Source organism: Pholcus phalangioides, unplaced genomic scaffold (genome assembly GCF_987345545.1).
Source record: "Pholcus phalangioides strain wild (caught in Gottingen) unplaced genomic scaffold, Ppha-v1.0 ptg000017l_1, whole genome shotgun sequence".
NCBI lineage: Eukaryota > Metazoa > Arthropoda > Arachnida > Araneae > Pholcidae > Pholcus > Pholcus phalangioides.
Window position 1 is genome coordinate 26539216 of NW_028301610.1, and position 22696 is coordinate 26561911.

Here is a 22696-nt window from a genome sequence, read left to right on the forward strand (position 1 = left end):
CCTCATTGGCAATAGATGGTGCTTTTGCAACCTTGAAAAATTCTCCTGGCAATTTTAGAGATGTTCCATACGTAAACTCTGCTGGTGAAGATTGTGGAATTTGCAGGTTAATTTATGGATGTAAATATGTGGTTCTTAAAGTAAATAGTAGTTGAGAAATAATGATTTTTATTTCAAAGTAAAAAACTTAATAGGCTAGAAAAAGTGCCAAGATTTTTTATGAATACCACAAACAAGCTCTATTATGGTAAGCTACATATCTTGCATGTGCTTTGGAAGGATGAATGGGTAACAAATATTTTTTCTGATGAGAAAAGGTTCATCTTGACCAGTCTAAGTGGCTGGAACTATTGTTAGGATGATTTGGGTTACAAACCAAGCAGTGCCTTCAGTAGACGAATGAATTAACATCTGTTATGGGAAGGACATTCAATGGGACGACTAATATCACTTTATTTGAATAAAAGAAAGAATTTCAAATACTCTCGGGATGTTCTTAGAAACCAACTTCTACTATTTGTGGAAAGTTAGCAGAGAAGATGATACACACACACACAGGTCTGCTTCTGGAAAAAAGTGTCATGCCAAGTTCACGGCTGCAGAACTGCAGCTCAGATTCATGCAAAACCACTTTTGAGGTATGACTAGTGCAGCATGAGTGGTTTTAATGATTGATTTTGCATAACTTCAACTCAAAACCAGTTTTGCATCAGTTGGAGCTGAAGAATTCTGTAGGTGTGGACCTGGATTTACAAGAAAAATCATGAAGCTGGTATCGGATGGCCAATAACTAATATTCCTAACCCTAATTCAATGAAAAACTTGGGGAATGTTAGCATGGGATGCATATGTTACTCTACCAAAGTTTGAAATTGGCCAGTTCACGAATTGACCAATTACGTTAAATATTTTAAATATTGACTCAGCCAATGTCTGAATTTGGGGCTTTGGCCAGCCACACAGTTTGTAAAGCGGTCAGCGATTTGCTGACGAAAGGCTGATAACAAAAGATATGATTCAGGGTCATCGCCAAGTTGGCATATTTTTTATGAGAATTATGTCCACGTTAGCTATGGCAACCCATCAAACCAGTGACAATGTGGTAATTTTTTTTTTCTTCAAAATGCGGCTGAAAAAACTTTGTCTGTATTATATAAATGGGTTTCTTGCAAATTTCTCTTATTTTTTACCTTTGTCATATGGAGCTATATATATAGCCATGTATCACATGTTAGACATGAAAAAAATCGATTTGGCGCATACTGGACAAATTAGCATATAAAACTTTTGGACAGGAATCTCTGGCCACGAGTGTGTGTGTCTCATTGTAACACATCTTTATTTATGGGAAATTTCTAATCATTGAAAATTAATAAATTATTTATTGTTAAAAATTAATTATTTATTATTAAAAATTAAATTATTTATTATTAAAAATTAAATTATTTATTATTAAAAATTAAATTATTTATTATTAAAAATTAAATTATTTATTATTAAAAATTAAATTATTTATTATTAAAAATTAAATTATTTATTATTAAAAATTAAATTATTTATTATTAAAAATTAATAAGTTATTCATTATTGAAAAAGTAATTTTTTTTATTTCTGAAAGATTTCACTAATCAATATTGATACATTTAATTAACTCTCTGGTACAACAAAGTTTCATGATAAACACAGTTTTACTGAACAAAGTGAATATGAATATCTAACAATTTTTCATTGGGGGTTTTATTATTGTGAGTTGTGCTCAGGGCTGCCACTAGCAGGGGGGGGGGGGCAGGCGATATCATGCCCAGAGAGGCTTTCAAATGTTATCCTCAAACCTCTCTTTCAACATTACAAGGGGGTGCCAAAAAGCACACTTGCCCTGGGTGACCAAACACCTAGTTGAGTCCCTGGTTGTGCTTGGTATGTACTTCAGCCTGTCAACACATTTTTAAAATCACCAAAAATTAATCAGAAAAGCAAGAACTTCTTTTAGGAAATATTTGTCTAGTACACTTTAATACTCACCCCACTGGCCACCACTGCTTAATGGTTTTCTATATCTTCATTAGTCTCCTGTCAACAGTTTTTTTATATCATGGTTTTTTTTAATCTCAGTATATTCATTATCTTCTGGATATACGGGGTTATTCAGAAAAGATGGGGAAAACTTTAAGAGGTGATAGTACACACAAAAACAATTTTCATCAAAGAATGCATGGTCTCAAATGAAATGCAAACGTGCTACAGGGTGCAACACAGTAAAACCAAGGATACGAGAAGAAAACACAAGAATAACATATACATTAAAAAAACAATTTTAATGAATAATTTACAATAATTGCTCAAAAGAGTGACCTCCAACGGTGATGCAATGAGAGCAGCGGCAAAGGAATGATTGCCGAATGCTCTGGAATATTCTAGGCATATCGCAAACATCCCCAGCAGCAGCCAAAAGTTTTGTCATCAAGTCAAGAGGAGTCTCATACACCTGACTCTTTAGCTGTCCCCACAAAAAAAATCAAGACACTGCAGATTAGGCAATCGCCAAGCTACAGGACCACCTTGCCCAATCCATTGGTTTGGAAAAGTGACATCCAGATAGTGCTGTACCTCTTGCCCTCCAGACCAACCGTACCCCCCGCTCTGTCCCGGTTGGTCTGGGGGTTGGTACCTCTTGCCCAAAATGGGCTGGAGCTCCATCGTGCTGGAACCACATACACCGCCAGAGGGCAGTTGGAACATCCTCCAGCAAGTCTGGAAGCCCCTCTTGCAGAAACATCTGATATTTGCCCCCATCAAGGCATTCTGGCAGAAGATATGGTCCTATTAGGTGGTCGCCGACAATTCCTGCCCAAACATTGATGTGCATGTGAATTTATAGATGCTCAGATATGTTTATTGTGGGTATTAAAAGCACCATCTCATGCGAAAGTGAAGTGCATTCATTGGAGAAAAGAACAGTTGCTGCAAAATCTGGGCATGCTGCACTCTGCTGTAGGAGCCAACAGGCGGAGTCTATGAGACGAGCATAATCTTCTTCATTCAATGCTTGGACTCATTGAAAATGGTATAGGTGCAACCTCTCACCCTTCAGCACCCGCCATGCCATGGATTGTGGCACACCAAGGCTACGGCCCATAGCTTATGTATTTGTAGTTGGCTGATCTGCCACCATCTCCGAAATCTTCTCTTCCACACCTGCTGTTTTGGCAGTCCTTTTCCGACCTGCATAAGACGGGGAAGCAAGGACGGATCCTGTTTCACACAGCTGTTGATGCAAGCGTGCAAATGTTTTCGGATTGGCAACCGCCTGTGGGGTAAACATTCACCATACATTTGTGCTGTCTCTGTGGTACTTCCATTTGCAGCTCCGTAAATGAAATGCATGTCTGCTTTTAGTATTACTAAAGTGAGGCATTATATCCCATACATTACAACTGTTAGAACAGTTGCACGCTGGAAAAACTTCACAGGGCTGGCATCTGCGCCTTTTATTAACTGTAATGCAGATTTGCATACAGTTTCTTCTTCTTCCCAGGTTACATTTACATGCATGGTGTCCTCTTTCTTCCAATAAATTTCAACAAGAATATAATTTTAAAGTTTGTGGAGCGGCCGTTTTGAAATGTGCTAGTGTGTTTGCATTTCGTATTAGACCATGCATTCTTTGATGACAATTGCTTGTATTGGTGTGTAACTATCACCTCTTAAAGTTTTTCCCATCTTTTCTGAATCCCCCTGTATATACAATATTCAATTATTATTTTTAATTGATTACAGTTAATTTCTTCGAATGTGTATCCTTGCTATATTCAATGCTGTGATCACAGATTTAACAAGGATTTCAATTTTCTTTTTACCAGAAACACTTATTCTTGGATGCGTATATAGATTTTGCGGATAAAGTAGAAAGAGAGCTGATTTATCATCAGATAGTGCACAATATACGGCATGATAGGTTCCCAGTTACTGAACAAGAAGCTGTATGTATAATAATAGTTACAATTTCATTTTTATTTACATATTTGCTAGCACTGAAAGACCACATTTTGCCTTACAAAAATTTATAAAAAACAGCTTTGAGTTGCAAAATATGCAAAAAAAAGGTTGCATGTCTTTATACACTGGCAAATATGGTTACTTATCTGAAATGATCTATTTTCATCATTTTATTTAAACTCATGGTTAATTTAAATTTGACAACTTCAGTATATTTACTCAGGTTTTTAGTTAACTGTTATTTCCAATTATTTTGTATATAAAACTATTGTTGTTGTTTTTTTAATGCAAAAACATGACCCATTTGTGAATAGTTGAGAATTTTCAGTGGGAAACTAGAAAAAAATTTCCAGTCAAAACAATTGGTAAAGTTTGTTATACAGTGAAACCTATGTAAGATGGTCCCTATATGAGATGCAAACCTATCTTAAATGGAATCAAAATATAGTCTGTTCAATGGTTAGTGCTTTGATTTGCACCTTTATAAAACAGAAATCTAAAATGGAATATTACTTCAGTCTCTTGACGTTCCGTTTTGTGCAGGTTTCACTGTATCTGATTTGTCTATAATTTTTAAGGCTTTATACTGTCTTATAAAACAACATAACTTGTATAGGAAATCTGACTGGATCAGAAGTTTGATTCATTATATCTGTTATCATTTATTGAATTACTCTGTAGTGGCAAAACAGCAGGATTTTTACAAGTCTTCTTTGAATATTTTTAAGATGTAATTAAGACCGGTTTACAAGGGTTGGCCACGTCGATCAAAAAGGTTGATTCAACCAGATTGGTTAGTCATCAACCTACCCTTGGTTGAACAAAATATAAAACTTGAGTAGAATAAAGTAAAGAGAAGCAAAATCAAGGTCAAAGCACAAAAACTTGTTTAATACTGAGAATTTATTCATAAGCAGATATAGGCTCTACGAACGAGGGGGACAGTTATGTAGTGAATGCGGGCAGATTTTTCACCTCCACCCTATGCTAGAAATACAAATTTTTTGGGGAATGAGGGGGCACGCAGTTGCACCATCCATTCTCCCCTGTATCCGCCTATGGATTTTGGTGTGTTTACTGCTCCTTCGGCTGATTCTTAGAACATTGGGAACACCAATTCAATTCACCAACTTTTCTGATGCTTTATGATTTATTCAAATCAAATATAAAAATATTGCTGACATTCATTACAGGTAAGTTATGACAGTGATATAAATTATTTGTGAAAATAGCAATAATTTAAGTAAGAACTTTTAAAGCTGATTTTTTTTGAAAGTTTGTTAACTGATCTCTCTCTACAAAACTTTCATGGTTCACTTAGCTGATTATAATCAGAATGTTGAATGTTCTAATAATTATTTGAATATTCTACAAGGGAGAACTACCAATTAAATGAATAGTTGGCATACAGCAACTCTTCTGCTCATCATCCATATTTGTCAATTTCATTAAATTAAGCTGTATACACGGTTCACTTTGGTTGAGTCAACCCTGTAAATCAATGCAGTTGACCTGTGTAAACCTGCCTTTTAGGTGTGCACCGCTCTGTAAATGTGTAATCAGTTTTATGTATTCTTTAGTCAAATCCTCATTTGGGTCAGACAACTGCTATAAATTTTAATTGATTGTGTAATTATTTTATGTATCCATGATTTTTCAAAAATGGAAATTTTCAAGCTGATAATTTATTGTGCTCTACATTAAGACCTAAAATTTTTTTTTAATTCATCTAGGAAAATGCAAAAAAGAAAAATACATACAACAAAACTTCACACAACAACGATATACTCAAATAAATCTCTCTACTATGGGATTTTTTAATTTTTTTTTGGAACCACCTTTAATGTTAAACTCCTTTTAATCTTATGTTAAACTCCCTTTAATCTTATGTTAAACTCCCTTTAATCTTATGTTAAACTCCCTTCAATCTAATATCAAACACCCTTCAATGTAAGGTTAAACTCCCTTTGATACACAACTGATATTTTACTATGTCCCTCCATAACAATTTTTTGAGGAAATTTTTGAACCCCTACAACAATATTTTTTATACTTTGCTTGATATTGCCCTAAATGTATTTTTAAACATCTGGCTAGATTTTGTTCTTCCAAGAGTATCTAGGGACATGAGTATTTTGCTTTACTTGTCCCCCTGAAAGAATGAAGTTGCTGTTTTTGCTACTCTTTATGTAAGTAACGAGTGCAGTGTGGTGAACTTTTTTACAGAGTGAAACACCTAACTGAATACCATTTAGAAAAGATGTCAACAACAGCATAAATTTAGTGGTGGTTGATGATGTTGACACCTCTTGATGTAACAATAATCTCTCTGCAATAGTTTTTCTTGGTATAGATATCATATCACAATTTCACTTTATAAGTGCATTGTACAAGTAATAATTTTTAAAAAAATAATAATAACAATAAATAGTTGATTAAGAAAGAAAAAAAAGCCAATATATATAAATACAGTATTCGACTCAAGGGATCGCTCGATCCGTCCAGAGTATACAAACATAAATTTTTCTGTGGTGGCAAACACTTTTATATACTAAGAAGTACTAAACAAAATACAAGTATACAAATAGACAAATATTACAGAGGCCTTGGTGTGACAACACTGTATACTGGGGGCCAAGAAGTACCTTTGTATTGTAGTAAAATATTAATATAATTGGTAATTAGTTTTTTGCAAGCTCTTAATTCATTTTCATATTTTATTTCATTTGGCAGGTTATTAAAATATAATGGAGGCAAATATATGAATTGCTTTTGGGTTAATGTTTTTTTAGGTTTTGTAATGTTATAATATTATATTGAAAACCTTGACGGAGATGTGTGTTTGTTGTGTGTGGGCATTGCTTGATTTCAAACCAAGTAGGATTTTTATAAATAAACATTAGACTTCGGTATATATAGTTTTTCAATATTAAATCTATAGTCTGATTTATAATTATAGGCAGATGGTGTAGGGTTACGAGAGGAAATAATATAGTTTTTTCAGAGCACTTATTATTACATTTAAATTGGACTCATAATCACCTCCCCCAACACGTATAGCATACTGAATAAGTGAGTAGAACCAAGCAAAATAAAGTGCATGAATAAATTGAGGAGATATAATATTTTTTAAGCAATATAAACGAACATTCATGTATTTTATTTTGTTACTAAGTGCAGTTGCATGAGAGTTCCATTTCAAATTTTTGTTTATAGTGACTCCTAAATATTTAAACTCTTCAGTTTCCGAGACAATCGGACAAAAACATTGGTCATCAGAACATCTCAACTCATGGCATCGAATTATAAGTGTTTCAATATTTCTATTATATAATTGAAAATTTATATATTTAGTTTTTTTGAGATTCAAGGTTAACTTATTATGCCTCAACTAAGGGTTAATTTTTGTTAAATCTTCTTCAGTATCAGATTTCAGCATGGTATATGTTTGTTCTGACAAAACAATAGCTGTGTCATCAGCATAGCTAATCAAAATCACCTTGTAGATCCAGATTATTGATATCATTAACAAAGATTAGAAATAAAATTAGTTCAAGAACAGATCCCTGTGGGACGTCATTTTTAATAATCCTGTATATTTTAATTTTTATAAATACAGTTGAGTCTCCACATGAGAAAAAGCTTTACAAAACAATTGTTCTATAGAAAATTTGTTATGGAAGAAAAATTTTTAATGTAGATTAAATTTAATGAGAATATTATTGCAATCTGGAAAAAATTCAATTATATAGAAAAATTTGAAAAAACTCAAGTTCATTATAGAGACTTCTTTGTATACTATCATTCCTGGCAAAAAGTGTTCAATCACATAAAAAAACACTTCCAATAATACATTTAAAATGCAATAAACAAAAAAAGTTATTTTTTCTCTTAAAATTTTGTAAAAAATTTTGGTCAAAATAATCATTTTAACTATGGGATAAATGAAAAAAACAAATATATTTATTCCAATGTGACCTTGAAAATGAGTTTTCAACTGGCAAGATACAGTAAAAAAGTGTTTGATCAGCACTTCGTGGAAAATAAGTGTTCAATCATTGTTTTTAACAAATATTTGTAAATGGAATACTTTTGCGTAATTGCAGGGTAACCAGACAATGTAATGAATGCAATAGAGTTTTTAACATAACTTTTCTGAAGCGTTAAAAGATGGCTCCCTGGAGATCTTTCTGCTGATCTCGAAAAGCTAAAAATAACATGTTGGAAGACAGGGTTCCTCAAGAGGAAGTTCCAGGATTGTTTAATTGTTCTCAAAGCACTGAGTTTCCTTTATAAAAAATATCAGGGAATGATGTTGAGAATCGGCCTCTGGCTTGTTGCACACCTAGAATCACAATGAGATGTGATAGAAAACTCATTGCACTTACCAAAAATGATCATCATATTATCATATCACAATGAAATAATTGAATGCAGCAGAGTGGGCAAAGTACTAGATTCGAGTTTGCAACCATACGTTATGAAATATTTTACGAGAAAAGAAATTTTTTCTATGTACTACAAATCAACACCTAAATCTCATTCAAATTGGTGGCAGACAATGTCTCTGTTGCAATGATTTAAAAAATCATGTCAGCTGGAAAATGGATGACTCGAAGAAGATGCCTTAACTAACTTTACAATGAAGAGTCAAAAATCAGCCTTAAAAGCTGGAGATGACTGCAATGAATTTGTATGGAGAAGAGCAGGAGAAAAGTTTAATGATTTACTGAGATAAGAAAAACAACTAATATTTGGGTTGTCATTTGTTTAGTATTTGGACATGCATGACAGCCAATCGGATTAGGAAAACTGTATCTTGAGGCATACTGTGATCTCAGAGGTGTACGTGAACATTAACCCTAGAATACTAATTAAAATAAAAACTGTGTCACCTATATTACTGACTACATTCCTGAGACGTATTCTATAGTCTGTTTCAGGTTAACTTTGCAGTGAAGGGAAAGGTAGAGAGTGTAGTCCTTCACTGTAAAATATAGTTCAAATATATTGGAGGTGTACGATGATCCTTCATACAGAACATTTCAATTTTTTCTATGATTTAGAAAAAAATACTGAAAAATATCATTTTGAATCGATGTTTATTCATTTAAAATTAGAAAAAATATTGGTTACCATTACCAATAATCCATAGCAACAACATTCTGGCACGATATCCTAGAAATTTTCCCAGCCAATATATCACAGTCGTTTTTTTTTTTTACACAATTATATACTGCATATATATATTTTATATCGTTTATTTGGTTGAATTTTCCATAACGATGCAATTTTTCATTCAGTTTTACATGCAGTTATAGGCTTACGTCAATACCAATATTCAATCACTTTTATTTTCTTCCGAAAATAGGCTTCAGTGAATTCAGATATTTACTCATAGATTACAGGAAGTGTTCCTCTTCCATGAGAGTGGCGATACCATAGTGAGAGGCTCTTTACGGGTGCAGACGTTTTGGTTTTAGGCCCTAATTTTTTTAAAGTTATTAATTTCTTACCATGTTCATGGGATAGTGGTTTCTGAATCCTCTATATAGCCGATCATGGAAAGTGTTGACACAAGTCGCATCTTCCACCCACAGCAGGGGCTACCTGTTTCTCCAGATGCCCCTTGCCTTTAGAGTCTCTTCAGATAAAATAAGCTAGGGGGGGGGGCGGCTCACAGTGGTTTAGACTTGCATCTTTTATGTGACAGTTGTATCTTTGTTTTCACTGGAGATAGCCACACTAAAAAGTTCTCTGCTCTTCCATTCCTGAATACTATATTTTTGGTTTTTGAATACTCGCTGTAAACAAAACTCAATAAGAATCATCCGTAATAATCCGAAATTAGTGTTTTCACTAATTTCAAAAACCAAACAGACTGTGATTGTCTGTTTGGTTATTGTCAACCAATTTAACTGTGATTAAAGGGTCATAAAGTTGACCATTTTGAATCACAGCTAAAAAAGTTTAAAACTCCTTGTGTATATAGTATGTTTTCTCAATCACTGTTCAAAATACAGTCGACGCTCGATATAACGACCCCCCCTTCGTCCCGTCGAAAATAAATGTTATATTGGGAGGGTCATTACATTGAAAGTAAAACATATATGATAGTTGTTCTATGAAAACATTTGGTACTTATCCTACTGGTCATTGTAACGGAATGGTCACTATAATGTGGGGTCAATATAATGAACGTTGACTGTATAATTTCTTTTGTGCATCCCAGATATAATTTTTTCAGCATTCTGTATCAACCTTGTTATCCTGATTTATACAATGATGCCTTTTCCTTTTATGAAAGGTCATGCTTTGCGCTCTTAAAGCTCAGTTGGATTGTGGTGACTGTCAACAAGGAACATTAGATTATAAGTGAGTTTTTATTTTTAAGTAGATCACATTTATGTACTATGTTTTTTAAATTTACATCTTCAACTATATTCTTCATTCCCACTTATACAAATTACTTTCATATTGGTTTTTTTTCTTAAAAAATCCACTCTCCATTTGTTTTATTTAATATCGTACTGTTTAAGAATTATTCAGATTCTACAATTGTGCGACTTGATTCCATTGCTTAAAAACGAAATTTAAGATAACAGTTAACTTATATGATTATTTTATGTATACAAATGATTTTTTAAACATTTTAGAGAGGTTGATAGGTCGATTACTTACTTGACTTGTGAATATGTTTTTATGCTAGATATATGAAAACTGGATGTTATGTAGAGATGCTGATATTTGGAAAGAAAAATTCACTTGCCTCCATGGGAAATCAAACCCATATCCTCTAACATTCCAGACAAGTCTCATAAAACTTTACTTTATCAATGAATCAGATGTTTTTAGCTAATAAACATAATGGCCTAAATCCTGTATTGAGTATTTTTCATCCATGTTTACAATTTATAAATTTGAATTTCAGATCTGTTTTTTATAAGAAATATTCACAGATAAGAATGAAAAATATTATGGTACACTTCCTGATCAGAAAGTTCTCTTGCATAATATGTCTGTTTATATATTATGTAATGTTTTTCTATAAAACATAAAAGCTGTTTATAATTTTATTAAAATTTTATGTGTTTAATGTCAAAAAAATCTTAATGTTACAAAATCAACTGAATTTGCCTTTTTTTCTGACTTATCTTTATTTCCTTGTATAAAGATTTGAATCCACTCAAATTCATACTCCTGGATATACACATTTAAATTCAAACATGAAATATGATTTCAAAAACCTATTTTTACCATTCAGCTGTGTTGCTAGATACAATTTTAAAAAAAAATTGCAAATGTTTTTTTTAACACTCAATCATTGGTTTGACCTTCATTAATTTTTAAATGTTAATGTATATATGAAATTAGTTTATTTTCTTTGTTTTTATTTTCATAATAGGATGGTAATGTGTGAATGTTTGCCTCCTCGGGTAATTATGTTAATATCACCCCAAGCTGTTGAAACTCAGCATAGAATACTTGCGGGTATGGATGTTGAGCAAAGCAAACAAGGTTTCTTAATGCTTGTGCAGTCATGGCCATTGTACAGAGCAACGATATTTGAAGTTATGGTAAGAAACTAAGTTACTTGATAATATATTTACATGTCCTTTCTACACTCTCAGTTGATATCATCAATAAAGTGAGTCATGGTTTTTGCCTTGTGTTATTGATTTTATATTTAAAAGTTAGAAATTCAGGTATAGCAATATTTTCTATGGTATTTTATATGTTTTAAATGATTCAAGTTTATGATGTTTATGATATTCTTAATAATAAAAATTACAGCTGATTATCTAAGGTGCACTCTGTAGTTTTAAGTTTTTATTTCTGATTGTTGTACTTTATTTTATCTTGTTTATGCACAAAGTTGAAAATGTTAAGTTACTTGTGACTTTTATAGCCATATCAATCCAGAAACATACCTATTATAATGAACTTATCCTATCCTATTTTTTTGTTATATTATAGCAATCATATACTTCTACATGGCCCAAAGCTTTATGGTTAGCAGTTGACCAAATTGGTATCCATTTATTGGAATTAAGGTCAAGGGTATGTACATTTTATTAATTTTAAGATAGATTATATAATATTCATTTGTGAAATAAGAGTTTGACATAGAAATAATGGAGTAATATATATATATATAGGGATAGGCCCAATTATCGCCTACATTCCTAATATTGCCTACCATGGTTTTTTCTTGATTAATGCTGGTAGTCACTACCGGAAATACCTGTGTTGTTCTTTTTTTTTTTTTTTTTTTTTGTGTAGGATGAGTTAATAAACATGTTTCATTACTTTCAGTATAATCAATAAAGTTCAAGTGATAGCGTTATATCATTTGAGGCAGTGATAATGACCGTAACAGACTACATGTTGGTGTAGTATGTTTTTTGGTTTGCGATTTGATTCCAAGAGTGGAGGCGCCATGTTTGTGAGTTAGGCTGTTCAAATATCGCCCATTTGAGTGTTCCCATTATTGCCCTAGGCAATATTATGAACACTTCTGAAATAGATTTTTTTACAGATGTCATAGAAAGACGTGGAACAAGATTAAGATGAAAGAGATGTAATAGCGGTGAAAAAATAAAGAGATGGGACTATTGAAAGCATCGTAAGCGTTTCAAGTACCTGGATCTATATTAAAAGATGACGTAAAAAAACCTGAAGATGAACTTCAAAAATTACTTGATGAGCCACTAGGATGAAGGCTTTTTTTTTATCTCCTTAAGTAGAAGATCAATTTGCTGAGTGTTATTTACAAATGGATAAAACTTATTATGGACTTAGGGCAAAGGATGGAATTTCAACTTGACATTAGAAATAATTTATGCCACCCATTTGCTGGAGAAAAAAATGTTCAGGTATATAGGAAATGCCTCCCTCTTTTTTTCAACAGATATCCTGACTTGTCTCTGGAAACGAAAAAAAAAAGAGAGAGAGAAGCACTATCACTTGAAAGTTTGTCAACTTCTGGCAAAGCTGGGAAGGAACCAGTTCCGAAAACACGCAAATCGAAAAAATGGGAGGAAAAAGGATCTCTTCAGAAGATGAAGAATCTCCATGTGTGTCAACTGATGATAACAACAGCAGTTGTGGTGAAGAAGATAATGATGCCCAATGCTCAATTTGTGGAGGACTTTACTCAAACTATTGTCATGGAGAAACATGGTTAAAATGTTTGATATGTAACAAATGGTTCCACGAAAAATGCGATAAGAGGAAAGAAAAGAAAATGTTATGTTTGTGTAGAATGCTCCTAAGTTTTTTTTAATGTTGTATTTAGGAAAAGTGTTAAAAGGGCACGTTAATTATATTTCTAAAATAACAAAAAACTGTCTTGTATTACTTTCGATTTTGTTGCATCTTAATTTTCATGTTTAATGAAGAAACTAATCATAACATAAGTTGAACTTTATTTCAACCCATTTTAGACATAGGCAATATTAGGAACATATAGTGGGTGATATTAGGAACACTTTTTAATAGGAAAAATTCAGAGGTTTTTGAGTCAATTTGTATTTAAATTCCAATAACTATATGTGCATTATGTATATACAAAAAATGGAACACCCCTTAAATGAACTTTTTAAAACACTGAAATCAAAAATTTCTATAGTATTACTTTAAAATCTGCAGCGGCCAGATAGAACCTCTAAGCTGGCTGTAGTTTGCACATCACTGGTATAAACCATGGTTTTTTACTGTACTGTTCAGAATTGTTTGTAACCTTACCTGATAACCATACATGAGGAATGATACGATCTGAAGAAAAAAATAACACACAAGTGATACCTTAGCTAATGAAGACGATTTGTTTTGAAATCATATTCGCCAGCTTAAACATGATTTCCTATAAGTTTCTATGGAAAATTATTAAGTTTGTTCCAGGTACTGCTTACAATTTAAAGATATGTTTTACAAGACACATAAAAGCACTGTGGTAAGGAAAAAAACTAATCAAAAGCTGATTTGAACAGCTTTACAATTGAATAAATGAGAATTTACAAGACAATCTTTTCATTTTACACCATGTACTATCAGTTGGTTCATAGGTGTTCCCCCCATGCGATGTGGTCGGCTCAGTTCATGTCTCACTCATGCAGATGGAAAATGTAAGCTCATAGAATATCCAGACTGTTCAGTTTGATGCTAGGAATCTTTGCACAGAAAGAATGCGTGCACTAAGAACATTCCAATCTAGACTTTTTTTAACCCTTTGAGTGGTTTTTAAAATTTCCCTGGTCTATATTATAATTGCCACAGTGGAAATCATAAATTCTCTGTAAAATGACATTTAAAAAAAATGTATTTTTCTGCGTTTTTTAAATATTTTTTTGCGCAGCTGAGCTTTCCTGCTAAACACTGAAAAACATAATAAAAAAACAGGAAGAGAAATTATCTTTTTCTATTATTTATAATGTATGCACATTCCTGTACTATTCGGAAGGGAAAGAAAAAAACACCATTTTCTTCTCTTATCAAACTTTGAATAAAAGCTGACTCTACCAACTGGCAGTTGATTTAATAGGTTTGGGGGAATGGAAAACATATCTGGTTTTGGCATCACCAAAATAAGAAGGTTTTGAGGGAGCAAGATTTCTCAGAATTGCCAAAATACAAGACATCATGCTAGGTGAGACATCTTGTCATTGCCACTGTAAGGGTTAACACATTTTTCCTTAGCATAATCTTTCATTTTACATGAAATGGCTCAAAAGCTTATTCAAAGAGAAATAGTGGTAAATTTGGAGGTGAACATAAATTAATTGGGCTCGAGGGACAGTAATTTTTTGACTTTGGCACAAAATTTCAGCTCATAATGTGGCTATGTTAGGTTAGTGCATCTAGTATGTGCATCTATATCATCTCTTCATATTTGATAACACGAACAAAACAAAACTTGTCTAATTACCCTGTTTGTGCCAAGATTACTTCTAAGTATACCAATCACTTTTCTTTACATTTCTGTATAAATTAAAATAAAAAAAGTGGCTCTACTGCAATCCAAGCATTTTTTCTCATTTTACTGTTAGTTTGGAAATGTCTTATATTTAATGTCTTATACACTGGTGAAATCAATTAAGAGAATTTGCATATTTTATCGCATTTCATGAAAAGAACTGAACTGAATGTAAAACCACTGCTTCTAGACAAAAATGTAAATCTTGTACGTCAAATACGTAAGCGTACACGTGTGTGTAGGCGGAGCCAGTAGAGAAACAGGCTTTATAAGCGCAGACGCATTTCGTTCGCTAGCACACCTCAGCGAATTTCTTGGTGTTATTTTGCAGCAATCAGCTAATTTCAAATTGTAACAGTAAAAATTGAGTAACCACCAACGTTTAGATGATGGAATAAGGTGGTGAATTGTGGGGAGGCTAGAAGCAGGCCAATCTCAAGTCCAGATTTGTAGAGAGTTCAATTTAACGCCCAGCGTTGTGTGTAACTTATGGAAACAGTTCCAGGATACCGGATCCATCGAGAGAAAGCCTAGGCAAGGTCGTCCAAGAGCCACGACGGCCAGAGAAGATCGCCATTTGTCGATTATAGCGAGGCGTAACAGGAGTGCTACAGCTTCTCATCTCTCTCGTGACTTGTATGCAGCCACAGGAACCCGTATATCAAGGATGACTGTTTCCAAAAGACTTCATGACAGAGGGTTCTTTGCAAGAAGACCTGCTGTTTGCGTCCCGCTCACTTCTACGTACAGGAGAATCCGTTTATCATGGTGCAGAGAGCATAAAGATTGGAGTATGGATCAATGGGCGGCCGTTGTCTTCACTGGTGAGTCTTGGTTCAGCCTAAGCACTGATTCTCACCGTACGTTCATATGGAGAGAACCAGGGACCCGCTACTTACCCTTCAATGTCCGCGAAATCGACCCTTATGGCAGAGGAGGTTTAATGGTTTAGGCAGGCATCATGTTGGATGGCCGCACACCTCTCCATGTCTTTGAAAGAAGCACTGTGACTGGTGTTTGGTATAGGGATGAGGCCTTGGAGCCGTATGTTCGCCTTTTCATAGGTGCAGTTGGCCCTGAGTTCATTTTAATGGACAATAACGCGAGGCCACATAGAGTTCTACTGCTCAACGATTTTCTAGAGAGTGAGGATATTCGCCAGATGGATTGGCCAGCCAGATCTCCAGACCTTAACCCTATAGAGCATGTCTGGGACGCTCTGGGGAGGGCAATTGCAACTCGCAACCCTCCTCCGGGAACCATCCAGGGAATGAAAACAGCGTTGCTGAACGAGTGGGACCAATTGCCACAGGAAATGACAAACTGCCTTATTTCTAGTATGAAATCATGCTGCGAGACCTGTATATCTGTAAGAGGGGACCATACCCCCTATTAACCCATTTTTTTGTTTATTCTGCAACCGCTGTTTCATACCTTCCAACTCCAACGAGTGCGTGTGTATTACAGTTATTGAATGGTTATTTGTTTTGTATTGTATCAATGTATGTACTTATCAAATTTCATTGAAATCGGTACAGTAGTTCTAGAGATAATTGACAAAATCTGCAAATTCTCTTAATTTCTTACGCCAGTGTATTCTGTCTGAAAATTTTATATTTTATATATTTAGTGAGTGGAATATTCAGCTTCTTACCACACAATAAAAATCATTAAAATTTCAAATATAACAAACATTTCAAATTGTTAGTTTATTCTGCCGATTAGTATGATTGGAGGAAATATTTTTTATATTATGACGTTAATGTTTTTGACAATTTTGTTTTTTTGGAAGGTAAAAATATGTTCTGATCAAAACCAGTTTTAAATGTACCTCACCCTAACCAAGTAAGAGAGCGATATATTCAATATATTCATAAGAAAGAATGCGTAAAAAATGTAAAACATATGAAAAGTTTATTACATTAATAATATAATTTAATAAACTTTTCAGTTGCTCAAACTGGATTTGGATCATCCAGGTAAGGGGTTAAAGAAGGGGAGAAACACAATTTTCTATGAAATAAATTTCATAGCTGAAAATTATGGACTGATGTTTTTAAAAAATTATTGAAGAAGCTTAAAAAATCACTTCCACACCAAGCACAATTTGAAATAAAAACTCTTTCTCAGAAAACTGATCTTAAATACTGTATGAGTATACAGTGTATATAATAAAAACCTATGAATTTAGAATTTCAAGAGTTGCTTGCTGTTAAGCTATTGAGAATAAAAAATATTAAAAAAATGTGAGAAAGACTGTTTTTAATGTTAATTTGCTGTCAGTTTTTTTATTCAAAATCAGAGATTTTATCAGTGCAAAACATTAACCTTTTTTTTCAGGTGACAATGTTTTTACATTATATATTATATTATTGTGAGTGTCTAGTGTAGAAATATATTAAAAAAATAAAATAAAATAAATAAATCAGCTTTTCTTCATTTCAGAATGTCCTCTGTACATGTGAATATGAAAGCATTGTAAACTACAGTCCCTCCTTGAATAGTCTTATGATTGTGACAGGAACAGGCCGCAAAGGGTCTAAATATATTTTTTCAACTAGTCAGGTAAATTAATACATATATATAATACAGATTTTACATCACCATAATTTATTCTTCAAAATCTAATTTTTTTTAGCTGTAAAAAAATTTAAATATATTTTAATCATAAAATGAAAAATATGCTTCTATCTCTCTATTTACTACTTGTTAATAACAATGAGCTCTTAATGATATTTTCTCTCATTTGTTAAATTATTTTTTAGGCTACACAGATTGCTCATCTTATTAAAGACTACACTAATGTGATAGCTATGAAAAGAAAACCAGTTGAAATTGCTCGAAGGCGTAGAACGCAAGAGTTGAAGGAGCCTAATGGGCATAGCAACACACGTCCAGTGAGCATTCTATATAAACCACCCCCTTCATTGACAGCAAATGAACCTGTATGACATGGTTTGCCTAAAAAATATTGAATGGGTTTTCTTTTGTGAAAATTGTGATGCCCTGTGGAATAAATTGGATGTCTTATCTCTCCATAGGTATTATCATTTTAAATATGCATAATACATAGCAAAGTCCTAGAAAAATTTGAACATTATGTGAAAGAAAATATTTAATATGTTCTGTGTGTTTCTTCATTCCATTGTTCAAAACACTTGTCATATTTTGATGTCGTTTTTCATATTATGTTGAGATGTACAATTATAATTATTATTTTTTTATTATTTTCCCTCTCCCTTTAAGAAGAGTTGCATTTTACATGATGACAATTTTTTATGAATTTTTCACTTGTGAAATTTTTTTATATGCATGGATTTTTTTTACTTATTTTTAAACTGATGTTTTGAATATTATTTCAAAATATCTGTTACTGCTTTCATTTGATCTTCTCAAGAACATTCTTTAATAAATTGGAAAAAAATTAAAATGATTTTTATGCTTGCACATGTTGCAATCGTAATATACTGGGACTGCCTGCCAACGCTGGTTTTTTGCCTGTGATGCTTGAATTTCATTTTTATGAAAAATTTTAGTATTTCATAAAAAAACACGATTTCTAGTGAGTTTTTTTTAGAAAATTTCAGATATAGAACGCAGTGTAAATTTTTAATATAATTATAACCCATGTATGTGTCTGTACAGAGTTCATGGAAGAAGGACTTTTTAAAAGTTATTGATTTTGTGCAATCTCTTGTGATAATGTTAATTTATTATGCCAAAAGATCTTTCAAATTTCATGTACTTACAATTTGACAAATGTTTGTAATTATTTTTATTCAGTCATTTATATGTGGTGACAAGTACATACATAAAATTGCTCATAAAAATTTATTAGTAATTCTACTGTATACAAAACAAACTTAAAAGTGGTCAAAAGTTATGTATAATCAAAACTTGGAAAAAAAAGCCTACATTTACTAAAATTAAGTTAAAGTGAAATGTTTGTGAGTTAAATTAAGTTGCACCCAATTAGAAAGGTATTCCTGACTGTTGAGTATACTTTTTTTTATAAAATCTAATACAAGACGTCATACCTTAATAAGACAAAGATCCCATGAGGTGGCTGTGTAAAAAATTGCACCTCTCTCCTGGTTCTCATGAAAATGTTTTTCCTGTAATTTTTTCTCATGAGGGCCAACCTTTTTTCAGCATTTGTCTAATCTTTATTTTTTCAGTAGTAAACGATAGTTCAAGTATTTTTACTTATAGAATTATTTTAATAATCGTGTTCCAACACAATTTTGTTGCTGATATACATGGTGTCCACTCTTATCATTATATTCAATAGCTTGCTTATAAACCATTAGTCTTAAAAGTAACTTGCAATTGTGGATAAAATTTCAAGTGTTGTCATATATCATCTTTAAAGCAATTTAAAATCAAAACAAATATTTCAGAATTTTCATAAAATTCGAGCTTTTATATCGTCTCTGGGTTCCCATGAGTTATGTTCATTAAAAGAAATCATCATGCACCAGTTATTGAAGCAAAAAAAAGCAAACAAACAAACAATAATGAAAACAAAAAAATTAAGTTATAGCTAATTAAAGTTGAGGTGTCTTTTTTGATCAGTCACTGGGGTTATGCACACAAAAATATATCGGAGACAAATACTTTTAATTACTTTAACATTCTACAGGCTGTATTTAGATTGATATTCATTATTTTACATTTTATTTCACCTACTCATGCTTCACAATTTAAAAATGTCAACTGAAAAAAAACAACTTTATTGTTTATTTTCTGGACTCCCCATATCCATAGAAGTGACGTTAAAAGTAAAAAAAAACTAATTTTCTTTCCTTGAAAATTGGCGATTTTAGAACAATAGTTTTATGGTGTAAGTCGTGAAATGAGTGAAATTTTTTTTTTTGAATTGAGATTGGAATATCATACTTTCAGGAGAAAAAATCAAATACTTTCAGAAACGAAAAATAAATTTTTCGTTTAATATAAAACTATCTATCCATATATAAGTATAAATACATGCAAGTTAAAATGAACTAAAAGGTTGTGGGTGCATAAAATAGTTAATAAAGTTGTCAAAACAGACCAGCGCAATAGGCAACTGAAATATATAGTGTAATATATATACATTGTAGTTTGTGTTGTGGCAAAACACAAATTACAGTCTATCTATTTGTGTGTGTGTGTATATATATCATTCTATCCAAGCTCTATGGCTGTGCTCTAAATTTGGCTATTATAATATTCCAACATTGGCTATTATGAGTTTAAATTATTCATCAAGCATCTGCAAAAGTTGATATGTTATTGAATGACACCTGAGGAAAATTATATTGTTTTTAGTAGACATAAATTTTTACATGGCCATTACTGTTTGGCTGGAATGATGTATTTTTTAGAAAGGAAAATACTTAAAAATCACGAAATTCAATGTTTTATAATTTAGTTGTTTTTGGTCAAAAAGGTAGGTTTTTATTTTTTTGTTTCACATATACGTGGATGGAGATGTTTTTACTAGACACTTTTAGGACCCAGGGACCATTGAAAAAATTTAAATTTTATAAATTTTCAGAAATAATTTTTTGATCTAAATTGTTTCTGACATGATAGATGTATGACAGCATTTTAAACTTTTATTTTGTAATTGGAAGTTACAGCTAAAAAAGACTAGCAATTTAAAAAATACCTATTGTATAACAATGAGTAGATACCTTGTATATAATATTGGTGAAATTTTATAGTTGAAAGGCTGCCATCAAGTTTTTACATTTCATGTTTCTAATATTAAAACTTTAGGGAATAAATGCATAATCTATTTGTAATTTTTTTTCTCATTACCAGCACAGTTACTGTATTCGTAATAGAACAGTACATTTTTCAGATTACTCTTTCTTTTCATTCTTATGAGCAAATACCTGTTAACAACTACCATCCGATAAATATAAGTATTTTCCGTTTCAGAGATGCAATCGCTTTAAGCTAATATGATATAAAATGAATTCTCTTTTGATGTTTGTAGTGGGTGAAAGTATGGAGTTGTTATACAGGAAGTGATCTATTATAGTGGTGCTTGTAAAGCTGCTTCTAATTGTGTAGAAGAATTTGACATAGGCTGTATGGTCAATTTAACTTGCTGGTACACCAGTAAGAGAGTTGCTTGTGTCATGTGTGCTTTCTAATTGTGAGTACCAAAAATGTTGGAATTTTGAAGTATTTTACTTATTTTTATTTATATGAAATTACGATTTAGAGATATCAAATTGAACTGAAGGTGCATCCCACAGCATGAAACAATTACGGAATGTTTACTGATGTGTGAATGATTGAGACATCAAACAAAACGGTGCTTGTGTATAGGATTTTCAGCAAAAAATCTTAAATATGAGAGTGAATCAGATGAAAAATTTTCATCATCGTTACGACCATTATTAAAAAAAATTATTTCATTTTAATTTCTGATTTTTGTGATATTTTAAGAGTGGCAACACTGATTTTTTATTCATTTTCTCAAATTTATGTTATAATTTATACATTGTGAATGATCATGAAATAAATGATGAAAGAAATGATATCTGTCTTGTTTATATTGGTAGCTGAAAAGTTAATATATTGTGTGCATTAAACAATGGCAATACAAAAAAATAAATTATATGCATTCAATAAAGTTATTGAAAAATATTATACTATTATGTGAGTAAGACTAGAAATTTGCGTTGAATAAAATATGCAAATTTTTTGCATTCACATATGTTAAATTTTTTTTTAACTCTTTAAGTGGCAATGACGAGATATCTCACCTCTGTAAAAGTCTCTTATTTCAGCATTGACAAGCCCAGATGTTTTGTAAAGTTTATTTCTCAATGGAAAACTTGTACCTACCTTTTATATTGCAGCTGCTGAAAATCCGAAGAAAGCCTACTTCCTTAAAAAAGATATTGAATTTTGAAGGGGAGCGGGATTAGTGATTTCTAATTGCCACTTAAAGGATTAATCTGTTAAAATTTCTCTCAATTGAAAAGTAATTTTTTGTGGTTGCTATCAACCAGCCAGTACAAATTTTTTGATAGGAAAGAAGAAAGCAACTCATTTTTATTTTATTGAGTATATATTATTATCCCTATAATTACTTAATCTGTAAAGTGGATGTGTATTGGAATGGATGAAATTTCTCACCCACTGGATGAACTATTTCTTTTAGAACTCATGCAGAAGAGAGGAAAAACCATTAAGCACTTGAATAATAAATTGTGTTTAATCTTTGAATTGAACATATATAATATGTTTAACAACAATGAAAATGTTGTATTAATTTTTTTTTCTGAATTATATTCTCCACATATTTTTTACAAAATTTATTTGTCACAATTAGTAAAATAAAGTCAAAACACATCAAGTTATTTTCTCAAACTGGTTTTATTAAAAAGAAAAATAATTTTAATTTAATTTAATTTTTCTCATGAAATTCATTATTTTCATATCCAATTATTTTCAAAGCATTCAAAATTATTTTTATCAAAATATTCTGCATACACATACTTTTCTTAATAATATCAAGTTATAATACTCATTTAATACCATTTCTTTAAGCTTCTATGTACACTCTTGCTCTGTAATGGTTTTAAATTTTGGTTATGTAAAATGCAAATTATTACGTAATATTTTAAATAGTATTTAAATTTCAGTTTTTGCAATGTCTGAATGAGTATATTTTAATAAAAGATTTGTGTTTTGAAAGAAACAGACGTGTATAGGAAA

General features: G+C 31.9%; 1 protein-coding gene across 2 annotated transcripts in view; it reads left to right on the plus strand.

The window, feature by feature from the left end:
• Myo81F (unconventional myosin 81F) overlaps positions 1 to 22343 on the plus strand; it is a 215594-nt gene extending 193251 nt beyond the window's left edge. For both annotated transcript variants that reach the window (XM_089246115.1, XM_089246116.1), the window contains 6 exons: positions 3861 to 3980; positions 10304 to 10371; positions 11402 to 11573; positions 11974 to 12057; positions 17417 to 17536; positions 17737 to 22343. In XM_089246115.1, the coding sequence (XP_089102241.1) occupies positions 3861 to 3980; positions 10304 to 10371; positions 11402 to 11573; positions 11974 to 12057; positions 17417 to 17536; positions 17737 to 17922 (750 nt within the window). In that variant the 3' untranslated portion in view covers positions 17923 to 22343. The remainder of the gene's footprint in view (positions 1 to 3860; positions 3981 to 10303; positions 10372 to 11401; positions 11574 to 11973; positions 12058 to 17416; positions 17537 to 17736) is intronic.
• Positions 22344 to 22696: the final 353 nt, after the last annotated feature.